This window comes from Bombus flavifrons, chromosome 4 (assembly GCF_040668555.2).
Source record: "Bombus flavifrons isolate JBK064 chromosome 4, iyBomFlav1_principal, whole genome shotgun sequence".
Lineage (NCBI taxonomy): Eukaryota > Metazoa > Arthropoda > Insecta > Hymenoptera > Apidae > Bombus > Bombus flavifrons.
The window spans coordinates 13,477,190-13,495,385 of NC_138445.1; the positions used below are offsets into that span (position 1 = coordinate 13,477,190).

Sequence of the window (18,196 nt, forward strand, 5' to 3'; positions counted from 1 at the left end):
ACATTAAAAAAAGGAAATAAGGTGAAGATTAATCGAACTTTAAATACAGAAATTAGGTGTCTTCCTTCAAATAAGTAAATCTTCTTTCGTTTATTACGTCGAGTTAACCAGTATAATCCTGGAAAGTACTAAATATCCCATAAAATCAAAAGTTGTGTCGACATTCACGATACTTTTGTAATTAGTTATTACCCTACCTGTCATGTTGCCATTGTACACAAAACAAATTACAGCGGTAAGTGTTCGGAATACAAAAGAATCCCGTTAAATTAATCCAGGCATTGAATCAGCTCTTACCTAACGAGGATTTTAGAAACTCCGCTTACCAATTGAACCTTTTCTCTCAAATCCTGTGTAACGTCAAGGACCATATTCTGTTTCTAACAAGTAGTTCGTCAAAGGGTTAAGTGTTTCGACGATCGGTAGCTGCAAACTGGGCGACCCTCAACTGGCAGACCTAAGGCGTCTTTTCGTGTAATGCTTACCCGTACAAATAGTGTGTATAGAATTACTATGCATAACCCTTTCGTGAGCCTTTCCTTGACTATTTTCCGTAATATTTCGTAGTGATTTTTGTTTCTCCTTTGTACTGCATGATTTACGATGCATTTGCATAAAGTGCTCATAAATTAACTGGTGAAAGTGTTGCGACTAAGTGAAATTTGCTCGAAATTTTTGTGTCAAAGAAAAATGAGGAAAAAGTCTATACTTGAGGATGATTGTTTTTATGTGTGATGGATTTTTTTAGTCCTGGTAGCTCATTAGGATTGGACAACATATGGCAATTTTCAGAGCGTGTCACCGGAAGATGAACCTTCTCTTTTCTTCGACTCGTGTTGATTAATGGTTCAGTTTCATGGCTGACTATGTAAGTTCATTAGTTAATCGTTACTTCAACTTTCATTTGAGCCTCCCATAGCGTTTCTTTCTATGATGGATCCCATTGTCTCTTAGGTAGAATGAGATTCTTTGAGAATAGCATCGAGAAGATCGTTGAGGAAATCTGTTCGAAATTTAATATCTTTTAATATCTTTAATTTACACATATTGTCATAAGACTAACTGAGCTCTATTTAAGACATAAACGTTTAACATAAACGTTTACGGTATGTCATTGAAAATTATTTAACTTTAAAAATTACTTAAGTTTATATCATACTAAAAAGTGATTGGATTGCACAAATTATATTTCTGGCAAGAATTTGTTACAAAACTATAATGATTAATTTCATTTTTCGTAAATTCATATTTAAGGCTCTACAATGCCATATGACTCAAAAGTTATACTTTTTTCATTCATATTTCATATTTAACAAATCTTCATTCCTTCGATTGCCACTATATCATTTTACTCTTCTTCATTGCACTATTGTATTGCTTATTATTGTACTATCCTATCTATTGATAATAATTATTACCTTCTCTTTTCCTGTTCTCTTTTCTTCGAATTCTCAAGAAAATTCATAGAAATTCGAGTGTGAGAAAAATAGGGAAAAGATGATGGACAACGAAGGTGTCCAGTTATGCTCGGTAGCGTAGACGTCTCATTATGTCTTGGTCCCAAGATCACGCCAAATTTAGTCCTCCATTTCATATCCCCGTTAAAATGACGTGCCGTCCATGGAAAAGCATCCTAGCGATCAATTCACTGCACCGCCTCCTTTCTCGTATACAAATTTTTGCTCTTTTGGCCACATAACCCACATTTCTATGGTGCAGGAGCAACTGCAACCCGTTATTTGCGATATTTTCTGTAGCCATCATCCGACGACAGATGAATGGATCCCCGTATTTGCATCTGCTCCTACCGCACCGAAACGTATATAAACCCTATAACGGTATGTCGATGCAAAATTTTCGCCGTGATTCGATGTGGAAAATGTTTCAATTCACCGGCATCGTTGACGTTTTTTAAATAGTCCCGCTGTGAGTAATCAGTTTTCGTGCAAGGAGAATCGAACGAACAAGGAATGAAATACAAATTTTTCAATTCATGTAGTAGATATATCGATCATCGGACAAAAACAGGTAAAAGTAAAGTGTAGAAGTAATATAAAAGGAGGGGATGATATTCCAAAGATTTCTTTTTAATAGATTTAGCTTTATTGTTTCTGTTAAATTCGGATGTAAATTGTATTTATTACGGATAATATTCTATTTTGATGTTTCTACTTTTTTATGATTCTGTTCCTCTATGATATTTCCTTTCAATATTTCGTGAGCAGACGGAGCGGTCCATAAGCTAGTAGTCCAACTTTGAGTCCTGATTCTTTTTTCTTCGAAGTTTTTTAAACATTTGACTTAATGAAAGATTGTATAATGGAGTACCTCAGAAGTTTCTTCAAATTTTTTGGCAGCCTCAGACAATGTAAAAGTAATACTTAAATATGAATGACTCATTTTCCTATGATTTATTTTAGTTTTATAACTTCTTACTTCAAATTCGTTCACTTAAAGCACTTAAATTAATAAATTTGTGTTAATGTCTAGAATCAGTAAATTCACGGTCTACGTGAGTTTCCGTGGTTAAACGTTCTAAATCGCTCGTGGGCACATCAATTACACAATCATAAAATTATCAATAGCTATGGTCCGGTTGTTTGCATGTACTAGTAGATAACACAAATAGCTAGTAGAAAGCTTCTGATAAACCAGACAATTATAATCTTTGAACACAAATTGGTATGGTTGTAACTTTCACACAGATTTTTCAGATTTATGAGGACCATGATGTTTCACAATGATAATAGTTCTTAGAATCGGATTTTTCATATTTCATGTATATACCGCTCGTTAGAAGTGTCAAGCTTGCTAATTTTTAAGAAGGGTACAATATCGCACGAGGAACGTTTAAGATTATATTCAACCCTATGTACCTCATTGTCAACTCCATAAAACGATGCTGTTTTAATAAAGTTACTAAAAATAGTCGAAAATTGTCTATAACAGTGTACTTTCGCATGTTCTTCGAAGGACATTAAGGATTTTATCCACCGAATACAATTGTTTCGAAAGAAGCTTTTACCATAAACGTTTATATTACATATGTTATCACTTATTTATGTTACATATAATGCAAATTTTATTCCTATTCAGTTTTTATTTATTCATATATGTTATATATTACTTTAAAAATTATAAAAAATTTATTAATAGGTATTTCATCTTATATTTGAATCAAGATTATTATTAATTTTTTATATAAATATAGAGCGAGAATATAGATATAACGATTACTTTTTCGGTTTTTCTCTTTTTTGTATGGAAAATATCTCAACTTATTAAGAATGTTGAAGAAATTTACAATCCTCTCGGTAGGAGATCTCAGGGTGTGACTTCGTTCTCGAACAGCATTAGTCCTTTTAATAGTATTCGACACCAAAGCTTTTTGAGAAGAGAGATGCATGAAGATGTATGTGGTGAATGTCGTTCGCAATAATTACTTCTCAATTTATCTTGCGGTCAGACCACCGACCAAGTTTAGCCAACAGACTTTCAAGATTTGCTTGCATCCGGTCCTCGGCACGTCTCCTTCCCCCGCGAGAACTCTTTTCTTTCCACGAAAGCTTTTGCATTTCGTTCTCACTGTATCACGAGACACGCCTTTGGGCAGATTCTTCGACAAGGAATTTTATTCGTCGACCAAGTAGTCTCCTTTCAGAGATGGCTTCAGATGAATAGCCTTCGCTATAAACACATTACCAATACGTCTTATTTACGACAAGGGACTCCCGAGTTTGAGCAAATGTTTGAAAAACTAGCTTGTAGGTGGAAAGAAGCTTTTGTTATAGGAGGATTAAAAACTTTGTATATTGTGACAAATAAATAAACAGTTTATAACATAAATAAAATTACCTGGGACGTTAATTATTTTTACGTTATGCTGCATAACCTTACGCAGAAATGTCTTTCATTACCATTAAATATTATAGCAAATATTATACTTTGGATATTTTATGTATTCTTGCTTGTTATGTGAATTGGGTATGTTGCTCTCTTTAATTTTCTATAAATATCAAATGCTGAAACAGTTCTTCTTTCTCTAATAAACTTTATCAGTCCCTCAAACTTATATTTCATTACAACAATATTTTTTATTATTATAATAATAATATTATTACTTTAGTTGAGTAATAGTAAGTATAATAATAATAGTAAACAAGGTATTTAAGGACAGAAACATTTACGAACAGATCGCTCGGTATCTCATTACTAAACTGTACAATTACAAACAAAAAAAATTTGAGTGTCCCTCTCTTTTTAGAAAAAGAAAAGGTCAAAAAGGTTTACATGTTATTTATTTAAAAAGCCTTCGAAAAAAATAACGCTGTCGTAATAATATTCGTGTATTGTTTACGCTCTTACGAAGATCATCGCCCCCTCCCCATTCCATAAGCTTTTATAAACTAGCAACATTCTCTCCATACTTTCTCTGTCTAAGACCTGAGTTCAATGAACCTGGCAAATACTTACAGGTTTTCCAATTTTTTAACAGAAAAAAGAGTGATTAAAAAGAGATTTATCAGGACATTTCGCAAGTGACAAAAAATGCATAATTATTACGAAAAGCCATAAAGCAATTGATATGGTTACAAAAATAACAAAACGGATTTCACGATATGAAACGAAGGGTTAACTATTAACAAATGATAATAAGGAATTTTTTCTTGTATTAGAGCCAGATAGACGCAAATTACACAATGAAACTTTGGGTTACCTGCATACGTTTTCATAACGACATCATCAAAAATATAATGATGTAATTTGTTTTTACTATATTTTTTAGAGTTGCCTCATAACGAAGCGAAGAGAAAAACTGTAAGAATTTGAAAACTCGATTACATCGCAATGAATTAACATCGTCTAACTTTGAAAACGATTCAAATTACCTAATAGCCACTTTTACGCGGCAAAAATACACTTCTCACTACCTTCAGGGTTTTTAGTGTACGGATTAAAGTAATAACCCGCCATTTTCTATTTTTTACGATAGCTTGTTCCTTTCGAATATTTGCAGAGTAGTTTTTATTAGTTTTATATAATATAAAATTGCCTGTTAGGTAAGAACTGTACTTTTACGAAATCCTTTGGTTATATTTAAGATATTTGTTGCCGGTTTAGGTTTTAATTAGCTTCCACAGATTTTTTTTTTGAGCCTGCCGTTTTCTTCACTTCTTCTTCAGATACCTTCTTTTTGGGATACTCTACTCATAAAAAGCTTAGAATTTACAAAAGATTGTAAAATTATATAAAATACTAAAACTATTTATTTAAAAATTATTTATGTTTTGGGATATATGGGTCCAGAAAAAACAGTAAGGTTAACATGCTAGAAGATGGTCAACTAGGTCTTCGTGTTCTTTCACATTACCGAAGAACGAATCATACATGGGAAATGAATCTAGGATCCGTGCTGCACCATCGTCAACCCCTTCAATCGTTGACCATTGTTCAGGTTCTCATTTCATTTACTCTTCCATTCTTGTAGTATATTTCTTTCCCAATCTAATCTTATTTTATAAAAAAGTCTCATATTTATATCCAATAATATTATCACAAATACACATTCATAATCGCGTAACGCCTACTACTTGCGTTTATCGACAAAATGAGAAAGAGTATATTTTCCTGGAGACTATTTGAGGCGAGGCAAAGTTGAGAACCATTCTTTTGAAAATACCGGGATGTTGGTCAGCATGTCATGTGGCCAATAGCCAGTGGCCGCGTGGGTGGATGCAGAGTGCAGATGCAAGAGCAGACCAACCCTTCCGTAATAACGTGGAAAGAAGGGAGCTGTGCTACGACCCTTCTTTCCACATTGTGACATGTCGATATAGGAGAATATACATTGTGTTGGCGTTTGCCCATCTCCTAGGACGGCGCATGGTTCAGCTAACGGTAAACGTACGGTAAGGAACGGCACTTGAAAATGTGTGTCAAAAGGCCACAATTTGTGGGCCGCTAGATTCTAAAACCGTAATCTCGACGAACCCTTTCTGTCTTTGTTCGATTGAATTCGTGACAGTATCAGGAAAATTTTTACGATGTCTGTTTGATAACTATCTGTAATTGGAATTAGGATTGAGACCACAGCAGGAAAACTGTATGTATAGGATTATGTACTTCAGTTATAAAGTTATATGCTATCTCTTTTCTTTATTTTCTAGTATGTGTTTTATAGGCTTTTTGAAGTAATGTTTTCTCTTCTTTTTTCTTTCCAACTATGTTTTATTAAACTATTCTTGTTTGCTAACCAAATTGCATACCAGTCAGAAAATCAATACAAATGGAGTTGGTATGTTTCTCGTCTGTGATCTTTAATTATAAATAAAATTAAATTGTTGTTTTAAATTAACTATTTTAATTATCATTCATTGTACACCATCATATATTATATAGTATAATATAGGAAGAGAAGATTTTTGACAAAAGTTGCGATAAATTGTGTAACTAAGTAGTTTCCTTTATTACGTGAGGTAGATCATACTTGCCGCGAACGCATCTGATTTTAACACCTGGAGTATCCTTTATCTTTCCTGGCCGACACAGAACGACGTTATGCTCTTGAAGATTGTGGCCCTCGCCTAAAACGATAAGAAACATAATTATTATAATATTGATATATAAAATGATTAGGATGTATTACATTTAATGAGGTGGTTATAACGTGTAGGTGTATTTAATAAAGTAACGAGTGGATGAATTTGTAATAGACAGATGTATTAAAATAAGTATAAGTATAAATATAGAGATAGTGTATGGGTATAATCGTCGCTCGCTCAATGCTATCATACCAATCGTAGAAAGGATAATAATACTGATATCATAGGGAGCACAAAAAGTTGACCTTTTTATGTAACTCTGGCTAAAGATTAGAAGAAACAGCAATAACAATCTATTCAAAGTTCTTTTGCTTCTACACCTTGTAACCCAAAACAACGTTTGTATTCAAAGGCATAATAATATGGGTCTCTGCCAGATTTGAATTTTCCATTTTAACTTAAAGCTTTTTCTACACTATGTACCGCTACATAAATATATTTCTTCCTCGTGCTTAGCATGTTTCTATAGTAGTTCTATAATATGAAATGTAAAATGTACTCACCCGGTACAAAAGCGACCATTTCCTTGCCGGTTGATAAGCGGACGATAACGCATTTTCGATTCGCAGAATTAGGTTTTTTTGGCTTTCGGATTACAGTTTGTAGGATTACGCCTTTTGCATATGGTTTCCCATCTAAAGGATTTTTCTTCCTCTTATATTTTTTGTACGGTCCAAATAGATGCAACCTTTTTAATGATGATCCGAGTCTTATCTGTAAGCCTGATTTAATTAAATACATACTTATACCGTGAGTTTGATAAAACAAATATAAAGTAAAAATAACAAATTAGGAGAACAATTTAGAATTTTTTTCAAATAAGCTATTAATATGAAACAAATTTCTCTCTCATTCAATATATTCTAAAAATTGATAGACTCCTACTGTTTACTACATTAAGGTATGTTTTTTCTTTTCCCTTCCAATAAATATTCTGATTGAATAAAAATGAAATATCTACGAATGCTTGTGGCTACGAACAACTTTGTAGAGCGTAACACGTAACTTTTATTTTCCCCCCATTTCTTGAGCAGTTTTGCCTTTCTCTCGTTCGCGTTCCTTTGTCAAAGTTTCAAAGATAAAAACCTGTATTTACCAAACGAAGAGGACGTATTAGGCTTCGTGTGGTCGTCCGAGGAAACACCCTTGGTTCCCAAAAAAGTCTGAGGGAAATAAAAGGAGTAGTTGCGAAGCAATTACAGGCGTGATACTCTTATCTTCGAGACATGTATAGCCGTAAAGGGAAAGTAATCGTCCGGTGAATGGGTACAATTGGATTTTCACTGGAAATTCTTCGATTACGTAACGACAAACCGGGTCCAATTAGCGTCGAGCCTACTTTTCGGTGACGAAATTACGCCCAGAGACACGACTTCTTAACTAATTGTCGATCTCGATAAATTAGGAAACGTTGAGCAATGATTGCCTCGCGAGAAACTATTTACATGTAAAAGAAATAGAAGATCTGAAATAGAAAAGAAATAGAAAAATCTGGACACAATTTCTTCGAAAATAATTGTTCAAAATACTCGATAAAATTTTTTTGGAGACAGTTCTACAAAGATCTCGATGCAGTTTCTTTGAGAATAATTATTTGACATAATAATTCCTTATTTCTCTCGGAATAACTTTTTAAAAATTTCGTCACAATTTTCACGAGAATTGCGTGAATGGTATGAGAAAAAAATCCTACAACATGACTAAGGATTGCGACAAAGAAATAGTCCCCAAGGATGACCATGTCCTAGTCAAGGCTATTGTCAACGAAGTCTGGAAAAATAGGAGACCCACTGCGTGGTAACAGTACGGAGAAACTGAAAACTCTTTCGCAAATAATCTTACGAACCGAGGGAAAAGAGGGTTGCCGGAGTTGATGGAATATCAAATATGACGGACGTTTGACATCTGCAAGCCGCTCGTCCAAGTCTAGACCTTTTTCGCTGAAGCGTGTATAAGCTTATTAAGAAACATTGTTACGAGGCAAGGTCCATCCATCTTTGTACAAAACGCTACGATCCATGAGATCGCGTAATCTGAAAATGAACAGCAATTTACTGTTTGCAAAATTGAAAAAATGAACAGTACGTAGTGATGAAATTCTTCGATTGTCTTTCTCTGTCTAATTCTTTAAGTCGAGTAGTCATGATATTATGTATGTATGCAAATGGAAGTAGTAATTATAGTCACAAGCTAATGATTATAGGCTAGCACGCAATTAATGTTGCCTGGAGATAATAGGCAATTTGTTGGAAAAAATTCATATCAGAAGGCAAAAATATTTTAAAATAGAAGAGTATTATGAATAATAAATTACTACCTGCATGCCAGTCTTCAATATCATTTACGTAATACAACATTTTATGAAATTACATAGAGGAGTGAAAGATACTTTAGAAACAGAAAAGATACGTTAAAGCGTCTTCTATAATTTTTCAAAGAAAGCAGTAATAATAAAATATCAATAAAAAGTTCCCTATAATTACATCGAACATTTCAATTTTCCACGAAAGATTCTAAATATTCGAAACACTCTCAAATCATCGTGCAGAATCAGTTGTTCACAGTCGTATGAAAGAAACTCGCCTAAAACGTTCTTAAATCCGACGAGATTCGTAGTCGAAGTAAAATATCAACGATGACATGACAATTTCGTGATATTTCCTTGGTCGTTCATGGAAGTCCACGATTTAACAGGGTCTGTTAGTCGAGAATGTGCCATTGTTGTTCATTTCGAGATCTGACTGACCACCGTTCTCCAGCACGACAGATGTCCAAGCCTGTTGCTACTAATCCAACCTAACTCGGACTTAACTAGTGCAAGAGACCAGCAGAACCTATTATGCATGGAAGGCAACCCTTTTTCTCGAAAATCAATACGCAAGATTACATTGCGAAAATTCACGACGTCGTAGTTGCGCCTTTGTTGCATACACGGTGCCAAGAATCTATCACTCGCTAAATCCGAGGCTTATCTTTCCGGTTGCGACTGTTTACTGAATGAAATGAACAACTGGTGTAATTAGAAGCTGATAAAAAGGCCTTGCACGGAAAACAAACATTGTCCGTAATCTGGAAATATTGGTATTAGTCGAGTTTCAAGTTTAGTTTGAATTAAGGATCTCATTCATTTATGGAAAAAAGGAAAACAGTGAAAAGTGAATAGAAAGACGTTTTTTATATTAGAAACCGAAGATAAATAGTGAAACGTGAGAATGTTTAATAAAATTAATGAAGAATATTGTAGAAATTGTAATAGTTTGTTCATGATGTTTGTATTGAGTAAACTAAAGCATACTTATAATTGTACGAGTAATTTTTTACCATAGTTTGCAAATTTTATAGTTATAGTTTTGCATTTATCATAGAAATACAAATTTAGCAAGGAAATTGAAAAATGGAAAATTGCACCCAAAATGCAAAAAGATGAATACGACGATATTAATCTATAGAACATATACAACGATATTTAAAAAGATAATACTGCATGCAATGATTTAAAAAAAATAAAAATGTGTCCAATGATAACATCCGTTTCTAATTGTCGAGAACGAAACTATCCCACGAATGGTCCATTGTATCGTCGCGAAAACTGGGAAAATGCGGATAACAGTCTTACTGCAGGCTGTATCCTTCACAGGATCACATCTGACAACTGGTCAACCACAAATGGACACGTCACCCCTCCGATTCCCAGCGATTTTCGCTGTTGGCCGAGGAAAAGCTTACTTTCTCTCATTCGTGTCCTTTCTTGTGTAGTAGCCGGATCCCTTTTTGCATTTTGAGATGTCTCTTCTTTCTATTTGTAGGCATCAAAGAGGTAAAGCGCTGCGTGTGCTTTTGCATGCCACGCGCTTTTTCGCGGACGAAGAATGAGGGAAGAAAATCGTGGTCCCTTTTTAGGTCGACCACCCCTTTTACTGCATTTACTCCGTTGAGAAAACGGAGATACCGATCTTTCGGAAAGGCTTACGGAAATTCGAGATGTCACTCGAATTCCTATGAAATTGTCTGGCCTGGTTACACTTATGGAAAGTGCAAATAATACCGATGGACCTTCACACGATTTCACGTAAATGGGTCAATGCTGGTTTTGGTTTGCTTCAAGCAAAGCCCTTTTCATCGATATTTTGAAAAACTTCTGTATTTTTCCGAGCGTTCCAATTATTTTTGTTGAATATTTAGGGTTTTGATATTTGCTTACAGTATGATTATGAATTCTTTTACTAACAGCTATTAATAGCAATTTTTTATTTAATAGAAAATTGAAATTGAGAGATTACTAAGTTCTTATTAATTGATAGATATCTTATTCTGCAATATATTATATATGTAATATTGTCTTTGATTTATAAAATATAGCTTACCTTGTATCAAGCTTCCAATATATGAGTTAGTAGTAGTCAGCACATTTCCTATTCAGAAACAAGAATATTATTTTTATGTTATTACAATAAATTATGTTCTAAATTAACTTTTCCCAATCATAGCCTTATAATATATACTTAGAACTCTGTTAATTAGGGGAATAATACCTTGAATTCCAGGGCTTGCACATAATCTAGTTAACTGTAGTTTGTTAGCTGTGAAACAAGTATATTTTCCATTAAAATCATGTATAAAATTAATATTTATTAAAAAATACGCTAAAATAGCAAGCAAAAATTGATAATTTGGAGCGATACAAGGATTTATTTCTGACAACAGGAACTAATTACTTTTAAATAATATTTATGGTACGTATATAAAATTAGGGCCATAAAAAAACATGAATTATTATTGGTAAACAAAAATTGTGATATTTTTTATTTGGATAGTTTAGATTAGAGGTTAGGTTAGGTTAAGTTAATTCTCTAATATAGTAATCGTACCTACGATGGAACTTGTAAGACAAGATCTAGCTCCGCTCACTATACTTCTTGCTAAGAAATTCATGATTGTTCTAACTTTTAATTGATAACCACACAAATTTATAAAATACAACTTTGCATCTGCACTCTTACAATTCTATCTAGCGACAAAACATCGAATCTCGTTACGTCACCAGAGCGAGGGTAGATAAAACCCATTTCTACATTATCTTTATCTGAGACATGAACCCTATGACTGTCCATTAAAAATGTTAATAAAAATAACCAACTCTTTCGTTAAAGCTTCAAGAATCTTAAAATTAATTTTATTAAAGTAGGTTATGATATATATTCAAAATTTTACTTAACGATTAATTACATATAGCGTATGGGGTATAACAGGGAAACAGTAATAACACTGATTACAAAATTATTAAAAATTTATTTTACGGTTTGCAGTACAAAAGCTCCTTTCGCCATAAAATATGTGAAAAGACGCAATACCATAAGATGAGAACAGTTAACACTGGCTTTTTCACCATCCACCACCGTGTCCTCTGGAGAGTCCTCCAAGACCATGTCCTCCAAGACCATATCCTCCATATCCACCGCTAGAGATACGGATGCTTTTGGTGACTACTGGAACGCTGTATGATACACTACTAAGTCCTGCAAGTAAAAAAATAAAAAGAATTTTTTATCATATTAGTAAACTGACAAGTTACAAGTCATAGATCATCTTTATAATATAAATATAGGAATTATCAAACATATCCTATTGTTTAGAGAGCATGAGTAGCCCTTGCAGGAATTAGAATACATAAGATTAGAGTGAAATTTTCTGTATCGTCACCTCCTCCATGACCTAAGCCACCTCCATGACCTAAGCCACCTCCCAAACCATAGCTGATGCCTCTCTTCTCGATTACCTTTTCCTCAGATTGGGCATACAAGGGAGATGCCAAAGCGAAGATAGCAAGAACAATCTGAAAATAGAAAGTTAACTTGTATGTGATAATCTTGTAAGTATACTTCGTAATACTAGTCTAGCCTATATACTTCGACGTAAACACCTAAGTTCCTCGTAAAATATAAAATTATGCTTTCCTTCGAAAATGTAATTTGTTAGTTAATAGCTTCGTTTAATTATGTTTAATACCAATCAAATATCTCTTGCTGCTTTCAATGAATAATTCAAGGTATTAGGGTAAATTCCAGGTATTAGACCCTTATTTGTTAACATCGTATAAGTACCATATACATTTAACTACTAATTAAAACGAAGCAGTAATTTAACGTTATTATGAATAGGTAGTATAAAAAGATAAAGAGTACAACTTCAAAGGAATTACTCACGAGAAATTTCATGTTGCTAGTGCAATGTAATGTGTAGCGACGGTTGGTTCGCGACTGAAACTGATGCAGGTCGGATAGAATACACCCCTTTTATACTATTCGAGCCTTTTTCTTGCGGTATCGCATCCCGGCGAAGTTGAATTACGCGTGTGTGTGCACTTGTCTACACGCCTTTCTAATACGTTGTTTTCCCGTCGCTGTCTTGTCACGAAAATTTTTCAACGCGAGGCTACCAGCCACCGCGATGATATTAGCCGCACGGTACCGTCAATTCGGTTGGAATAAAATAGGTCAATTGTGAAGATTAGTAATAGATATCATAACGAAATCGTCATTCATACGCTAAAGGAATATATTTGTTACTCTTCCTTGTTTTGAAATCGGTTTGACCGCTCGAAATTCAAGCAGTCGTTACCACCAAACTTAGAGAGTAACGTATACAGGTTCTCTTGCGCACACGAATTTTTAATTAAAGAAATCGCCAAGTGTTACGTTGATTATATTCCTTTCTCGAGTAAACTTCTCGTATGCCTAGTACCACGTGCTATTATTATTGTTATTACTATTATTATAAAATATTATGACAAGTAATGTTTTTAAAATTACGGGAAGAGTGGAATAAATGTATTCAGACAAGTTTGATAACATGTACGACAAAGTACCCAATTGTAAAATACTCTCGTAAAAACTAAAGTGATGGCTTATCATATTCTTCTACTGTTATATAATATTATATTTACGGTTAGCTTAAGGATGGCATCGGATGCTCCAAAAGTGGATGAGCTTCTTTGACATGTCGCGTGTACGATGACCCTTTCTCACTCGATCCAGTTGGCACGTCGGTTAACAAGAATTTCAATACGAGACGTTAGCTCGTATTTTCCGCGCATCTCAAATTTCATCTATACTGTGTGACTTTCACTGTTACAACGTACTAAGAGGACGGTTTTCGGTTGCATCGTTACGTAAAATTACGAATGCAAATTTTTATGTTGCATCTTATGGTTACACTTCCTCCCTTGAGTGTTGCGTAGGGACATCGAGCAACAGCGAATTGGACTAAATATTCTGCGTATGAAAAATAGGGATATTGAATAGACACATCATTATTTATATATTGAATTGATTATCGAAGAATTGCACTCTCTATGAAAAATTATTACAAATATTTCCTACATCAAATCAGAAATCCTTGTAACGATTATCCTTCTTCTAACACGACTTTTTAAATGAATTGCTGCCACGTTTTCTTACAATTTACACTATCTAATATAAAATCAGTTTTTATACCCTTTATTGTAAGGATTATGGTAAGAACAAGTTTATACTGTTCAGACATATTTTCGTAAATTGAAATTCGAACTCGTATATCATCATGCAGAAGCGCTAGCGATTTAATATATAGGATGCCATCTAAAAGCACTATTAGGATCTCAGACATGGTCCATTCCAATATCACGAAAGGACATTGATGAATGAATTTGTGATTTCCAGTTGCAGCTATATTATATCATAACTTCAGAAAATAATTATTAAAATGATCCCCTAAATTCATCGAAATATAGTATATTTGAATTTCAATATAAGAGAGGACGATTTTTCAAATAGAGAATAGAATACCTAATGAAAAGGAAAAGTTTCATTATTGAAAGTTTTGTAAACAACTTTCAAAATGCAATAAATATTTCCCGTCAGAACGATTCCATGCAATATTTTCTGATTGATTAATGGCTCGCCCAATATGCATCGCCGGTTTTAATATCATGTGACTCAACTCTAGAGCTCGATAGGAATCTGAAAAGCAGAAGATATAAAGGTAGGTTGATTTAATCGGCATTTTTCTCGTTTGTTTCGTTGTAAAAGTAATTATACCATTACGATTACGTAAACGGAACGCAGTCGGTAGAAGTTGAACAAATTTCTTATAAGCTTACACACGTAGATGTTACTAAGTGATTAGTTTCGAAAGGTATCAGAAATCGCGGACAGGGTTATTGTGCAAGATCGATGAAGAGGGTCGCACTCCGCATCATTAGATTGATACCCGGTAATTTGATAAGCGGCTAACTTCGAAATTGCAATCGTGAGCTAAAACGAACCGAACCGTGTAAAGCCTGATAAATTACAGCTACGTTTTACGTTCATTGGCTGTGGTGATGTGTAGCCATTGGGGTTCTGGGACCGTTCTTCTTCTTAAAGTACGCCAGTCGACCATCCGAAGATAATTTAAACTTATAGTACGCAGATTCTAATAAATTTACGAGTACATATATTTTCAAAGATTTTTAATACATTTCATTTGACGTGACTTGACTACAAATTTAAATGATACATTTTATATGATAATCACATGAGATGTGGAAGAAGCGGTATATTTAAGAATTATTTTTAAGAATTGAATTAATATAAGTTAATATGAGATGAATATCTTCGTTTTTAATGTCATGAAAATATTTTTTGTTTTATAAAGAAAATAAGAAAATATATAAGATAACAGGGTATGTAATACGTATAACAACGGTGTCAAAGGAGGATAATGATTTTTAGTGGAAATTTTGTTATCGACAGAAAAGAATACTCATTAAATAGGCAGCACAATGACCGATAGATGGCACGACAAGGTATTGAAAATAGTGCGAGTATTGATGCTAACCTTCCTGAAGTTACTTAGTAAGTGTCAGAAAGAAACAATAGTCATAGTTATAACATATGAAATGTTATCAAATTGATTTATAAGATTATACATATATTTCTTTTATTAATAAAACTATATTTGTTTTGATTACTATTTTGCTATAAATATGTTACGATCGAATATTCTACAAAGTGTAAATGAAACAGTTTTAAAATTAAATATCAACGAAATTAGATTTTTAACCAAATGTATGAATAATTTAAAGATAAGCAATGGAACAGTAGAAACAAAAGATACATCTAAACTGCAGGATACTACAGACTCTAATATTGATGATGATGTGTATAAACAAATAAAAGATAAGAAAGTTATGTTACAGGAGCAACAAAGAGATTCTAAGTTATCGAAAACAAACAATTTAAAATCTGTAAATACGTTTAAAATAAGGGTAAACATAAAATCAGTATCTATTTTTGGTTCTGAGACAGTTGAGAATTGTGGAATACAGTGCATTGAAGATAATAAAGATTTAAAATTTCCAACTGTAGCACACATTCTTAGCGAAACCATGTCTCCCAAAGTAAAAGCTGCTTTAGAGAGGTGGAAGAAGAATATGATTGATATGTATGGAGAAGAGTGTTTTAAATCATACTGCAAAGGTATAACATTTGTATGATGAAAATGAGAATTTTAGATATTAGCGACTGTTATATATTTTAGATGCATTGAATAGTAATAAATTATTTCATTCTTATGTACAAATGATGTCTTCAAGGAACAAAGTTGAAATTCCACCTTCTATCAAACCAGTATACTTTAGTATAAAACCAATATTCAACGATATAACAATTTTTCATAGAACTCAGATAAATGTGATACATCCAACATTGGGATACAAAAGCATCATAGATTGTATTGCTGTCTTTAGGTATAATGCAATTTATTGTTACAAGGAAATGTAACTTATCATGTGGTCATCAGTATAGTACACTAGTTTTTAATTTGAAAATTACATTTTTATACTTTAAAATTGTATTTGTTTAGAGGTAAGACATATTTAATCAACTGGAAAATGTCAGAGAAACGGGAAACATCGCTTGCAACAACTTATGACGCACCTATAGAAGTTGCTGCTTATATTGGAGCTATTAATGCTTTTAATAAATGTTCATTTAAGGTAACTACCTTTTAGAAGTAATATATAAAGACATCCAAATAGTTTTATGCAAATTATGTAATTGCACTAATAGATAGATAAAGGTTTGGTCATTGTTGCTTATGCAAATGGCCAACTTGCAAGTATTCATGAATTGAAGGGTGATGCCTTACAAATAGCATGGAGAGAATGGTTGAGTAAGTTGGAACAGTTTCATGCAAATTATTACAAAGGTAGTTTAAATACTTAATTTATATTTATATTATACTACTTATATATTTCACTGAACAAGTTTCATAGTATTTTTGTATAAATAAATATTTTTTTTTTTGGAAGATTATAAAAGATGAGAATTCTTTTATTGTAGCGAAAAAGAGAAAGGTGTTTCTTGCTATATACTCTGTACTGTTATATCTTATTCAAAAATAAAAAACCTAATAATTTATATTAATTCCATTTAATATTACAACTTCTCTAACTTTTTATCAACATTATTTAAAAAAAATAATCTTTTGTGATATCAAAGTAGAATAGTCGTTCAAACAAATTGCATGAAAATTAGTGCGAATCAATTTCTCTTTATTTAACAAAATTGCATAAAAGAATGTCCAGGAAAAACAACCCATAATATTTAATCTTAAAAATATAATTAAATTACGATTTTCATAATAAAATCCATTCTTATGAATTTTGTCTTAAATATCTATATAAAAAGCACTATTCTTCCAAATAATTCCTCGTGCCTTTTAAATATGTTAAATACCTATTAATATCCCAATCAGTTACAAAAGTTATTACATAATATCTTCTTCTCGAAAATCATCGTTTAAATATAAATTGCCATAAATTGCTGTGCTAATAATCGTAACAGAGCCTACCTACGAAAGGTATCAAGAACGTTCCATACGTACGGAGTCGCTTCCCCACCTGTCTACGTTGGTTAACATATAGCAATTATAACTTGGAGCCAGCCACCCTCCGTAGGGCGCGACATTGCCCAACTCCCCGTTACAGGCTCTTATAAGCATGATGTGCAACCCTTCGCATGCCCCTGGGAACCGTAAACTAATGCTGAAGCTATGTAGCGGAAACGTATCTTTCATTGTATTTCGCCGTATTTGAATTTTCGAGTAATTCTTGACCATCCAGATTAGCACAGCATATGGCGAAAGTTAACTACAGCAGCAGACGTCGAAAAGCTTGTTTACGAATAAGCTGATAACGAAATGACGCGATTTTGTTGTGTTGTTTGCTGTTTAATTGGCGTTTAATCTGCTCGTATTCGTGCATATAATCTCACGGGTACCTTTACGATACTTACATGAAATTTCGGGATAATAATGCTACACGTTTATTCATTTTACATTAAAATTAATTATTAGAACGGTAATTAATGAAATTTATAATTAGTAACTAGAATTACAAGTAGCATTAATACAGAAATGATTGGAAGTAATAAATCGGAAAGGAATTCTGTTTCATATATTAACAATAATTCTTGGTTACAAATAACAAAAATTATATTGGATAAATATTTAAAAGAATGTAATTGAAGATTATTACGTTATTTACTCTGTTCTCTGGACTCAGCATTGATAAA

General features: G+C 33.0%; 3 protein-coding genes across 3 annotated transcripts; 1 reads left to right on the forward strand and 2 right to left on the reverse strand.

The window, feature by feature from the left end:
- Nucleotides 1–6,234: 6,234 nt before the first annotated feature.
- Nucleotides 6,235–11,636, reverse strand: tko (30S ribosomal protein S12 technical knockout). The gene is made up of 5 exons (XM_069111555.1): nucleotides 11,471–11,636; nucleotides 11,135–11,182; nucleotides 10,967–11,014; nucleotides 7,106–7,324; nucleotides 6,235–6,584 (listed from the first exon to the last, which is right to left on the reverse strand). Exons 1-5 carry the CDS (start codon nucleotides 11,532–11,534, stop codon nucleotides 6,451–6,453), a joined length of 513 nt encoding a protein of 170 aa, XP_068967656.1. The 5' UTR covers nucleotides 11,535–11,636; the 3' UTR covers nucleotides 6,235–6,450.
- Nucleotides 11,637–11,984: 348 nt separating this feature from the next.
- LOC138179116 (uncharacterized) lies at nucleotides 11,985–12,856 on the reverse strand. The gene is made up of 3 exons (XM_069111566.1): nucleotides 12,806–12,856; nucleotides 12,303–12,435; nucleotides 11,985–12,118 (listed from the first exon to the last, which is right to left on the reverse strand). Exons 1-3 carry the CDS (start codon nucleotides 12,815–12,817, stop codon nucleotides 11,985–11,987), a joined length of 279 nt encoding a protein of 92 aa, XP_068967667.1. The 5' UTR covers nucleotides 12,818–12,856.
- Nucleotides 12,857–15,425: 2,569 nt separating this feature from the next.
- Nucleotides 15,426–16,852, forward strand: LOC138178974 (mitochondrial genome maintenance exonuclease 1). The gene is made up of 4 exons (XM_069111365.1): nucleotides 15,426–16,099; nucleotides 16,161–16,368; nucleotides 16,485–16,617; nucleotides 16,691–16,852. Exons 1-4 carry the CDS (start codon nucleotides 15,607–15,609, stop codon nucleotides 16,844–16,846), a joined length of 990 nt encoding a protein of 329 aa, XP_068967466.1. The 5' UTR covers nucleotides 15,426–15,606; the 3' UTR covers nucleotides 16,847–16,852.
- The last annotated feature ends 1,344 nt before the right edge of the window (nucleotides 16,853–18,196 follow it).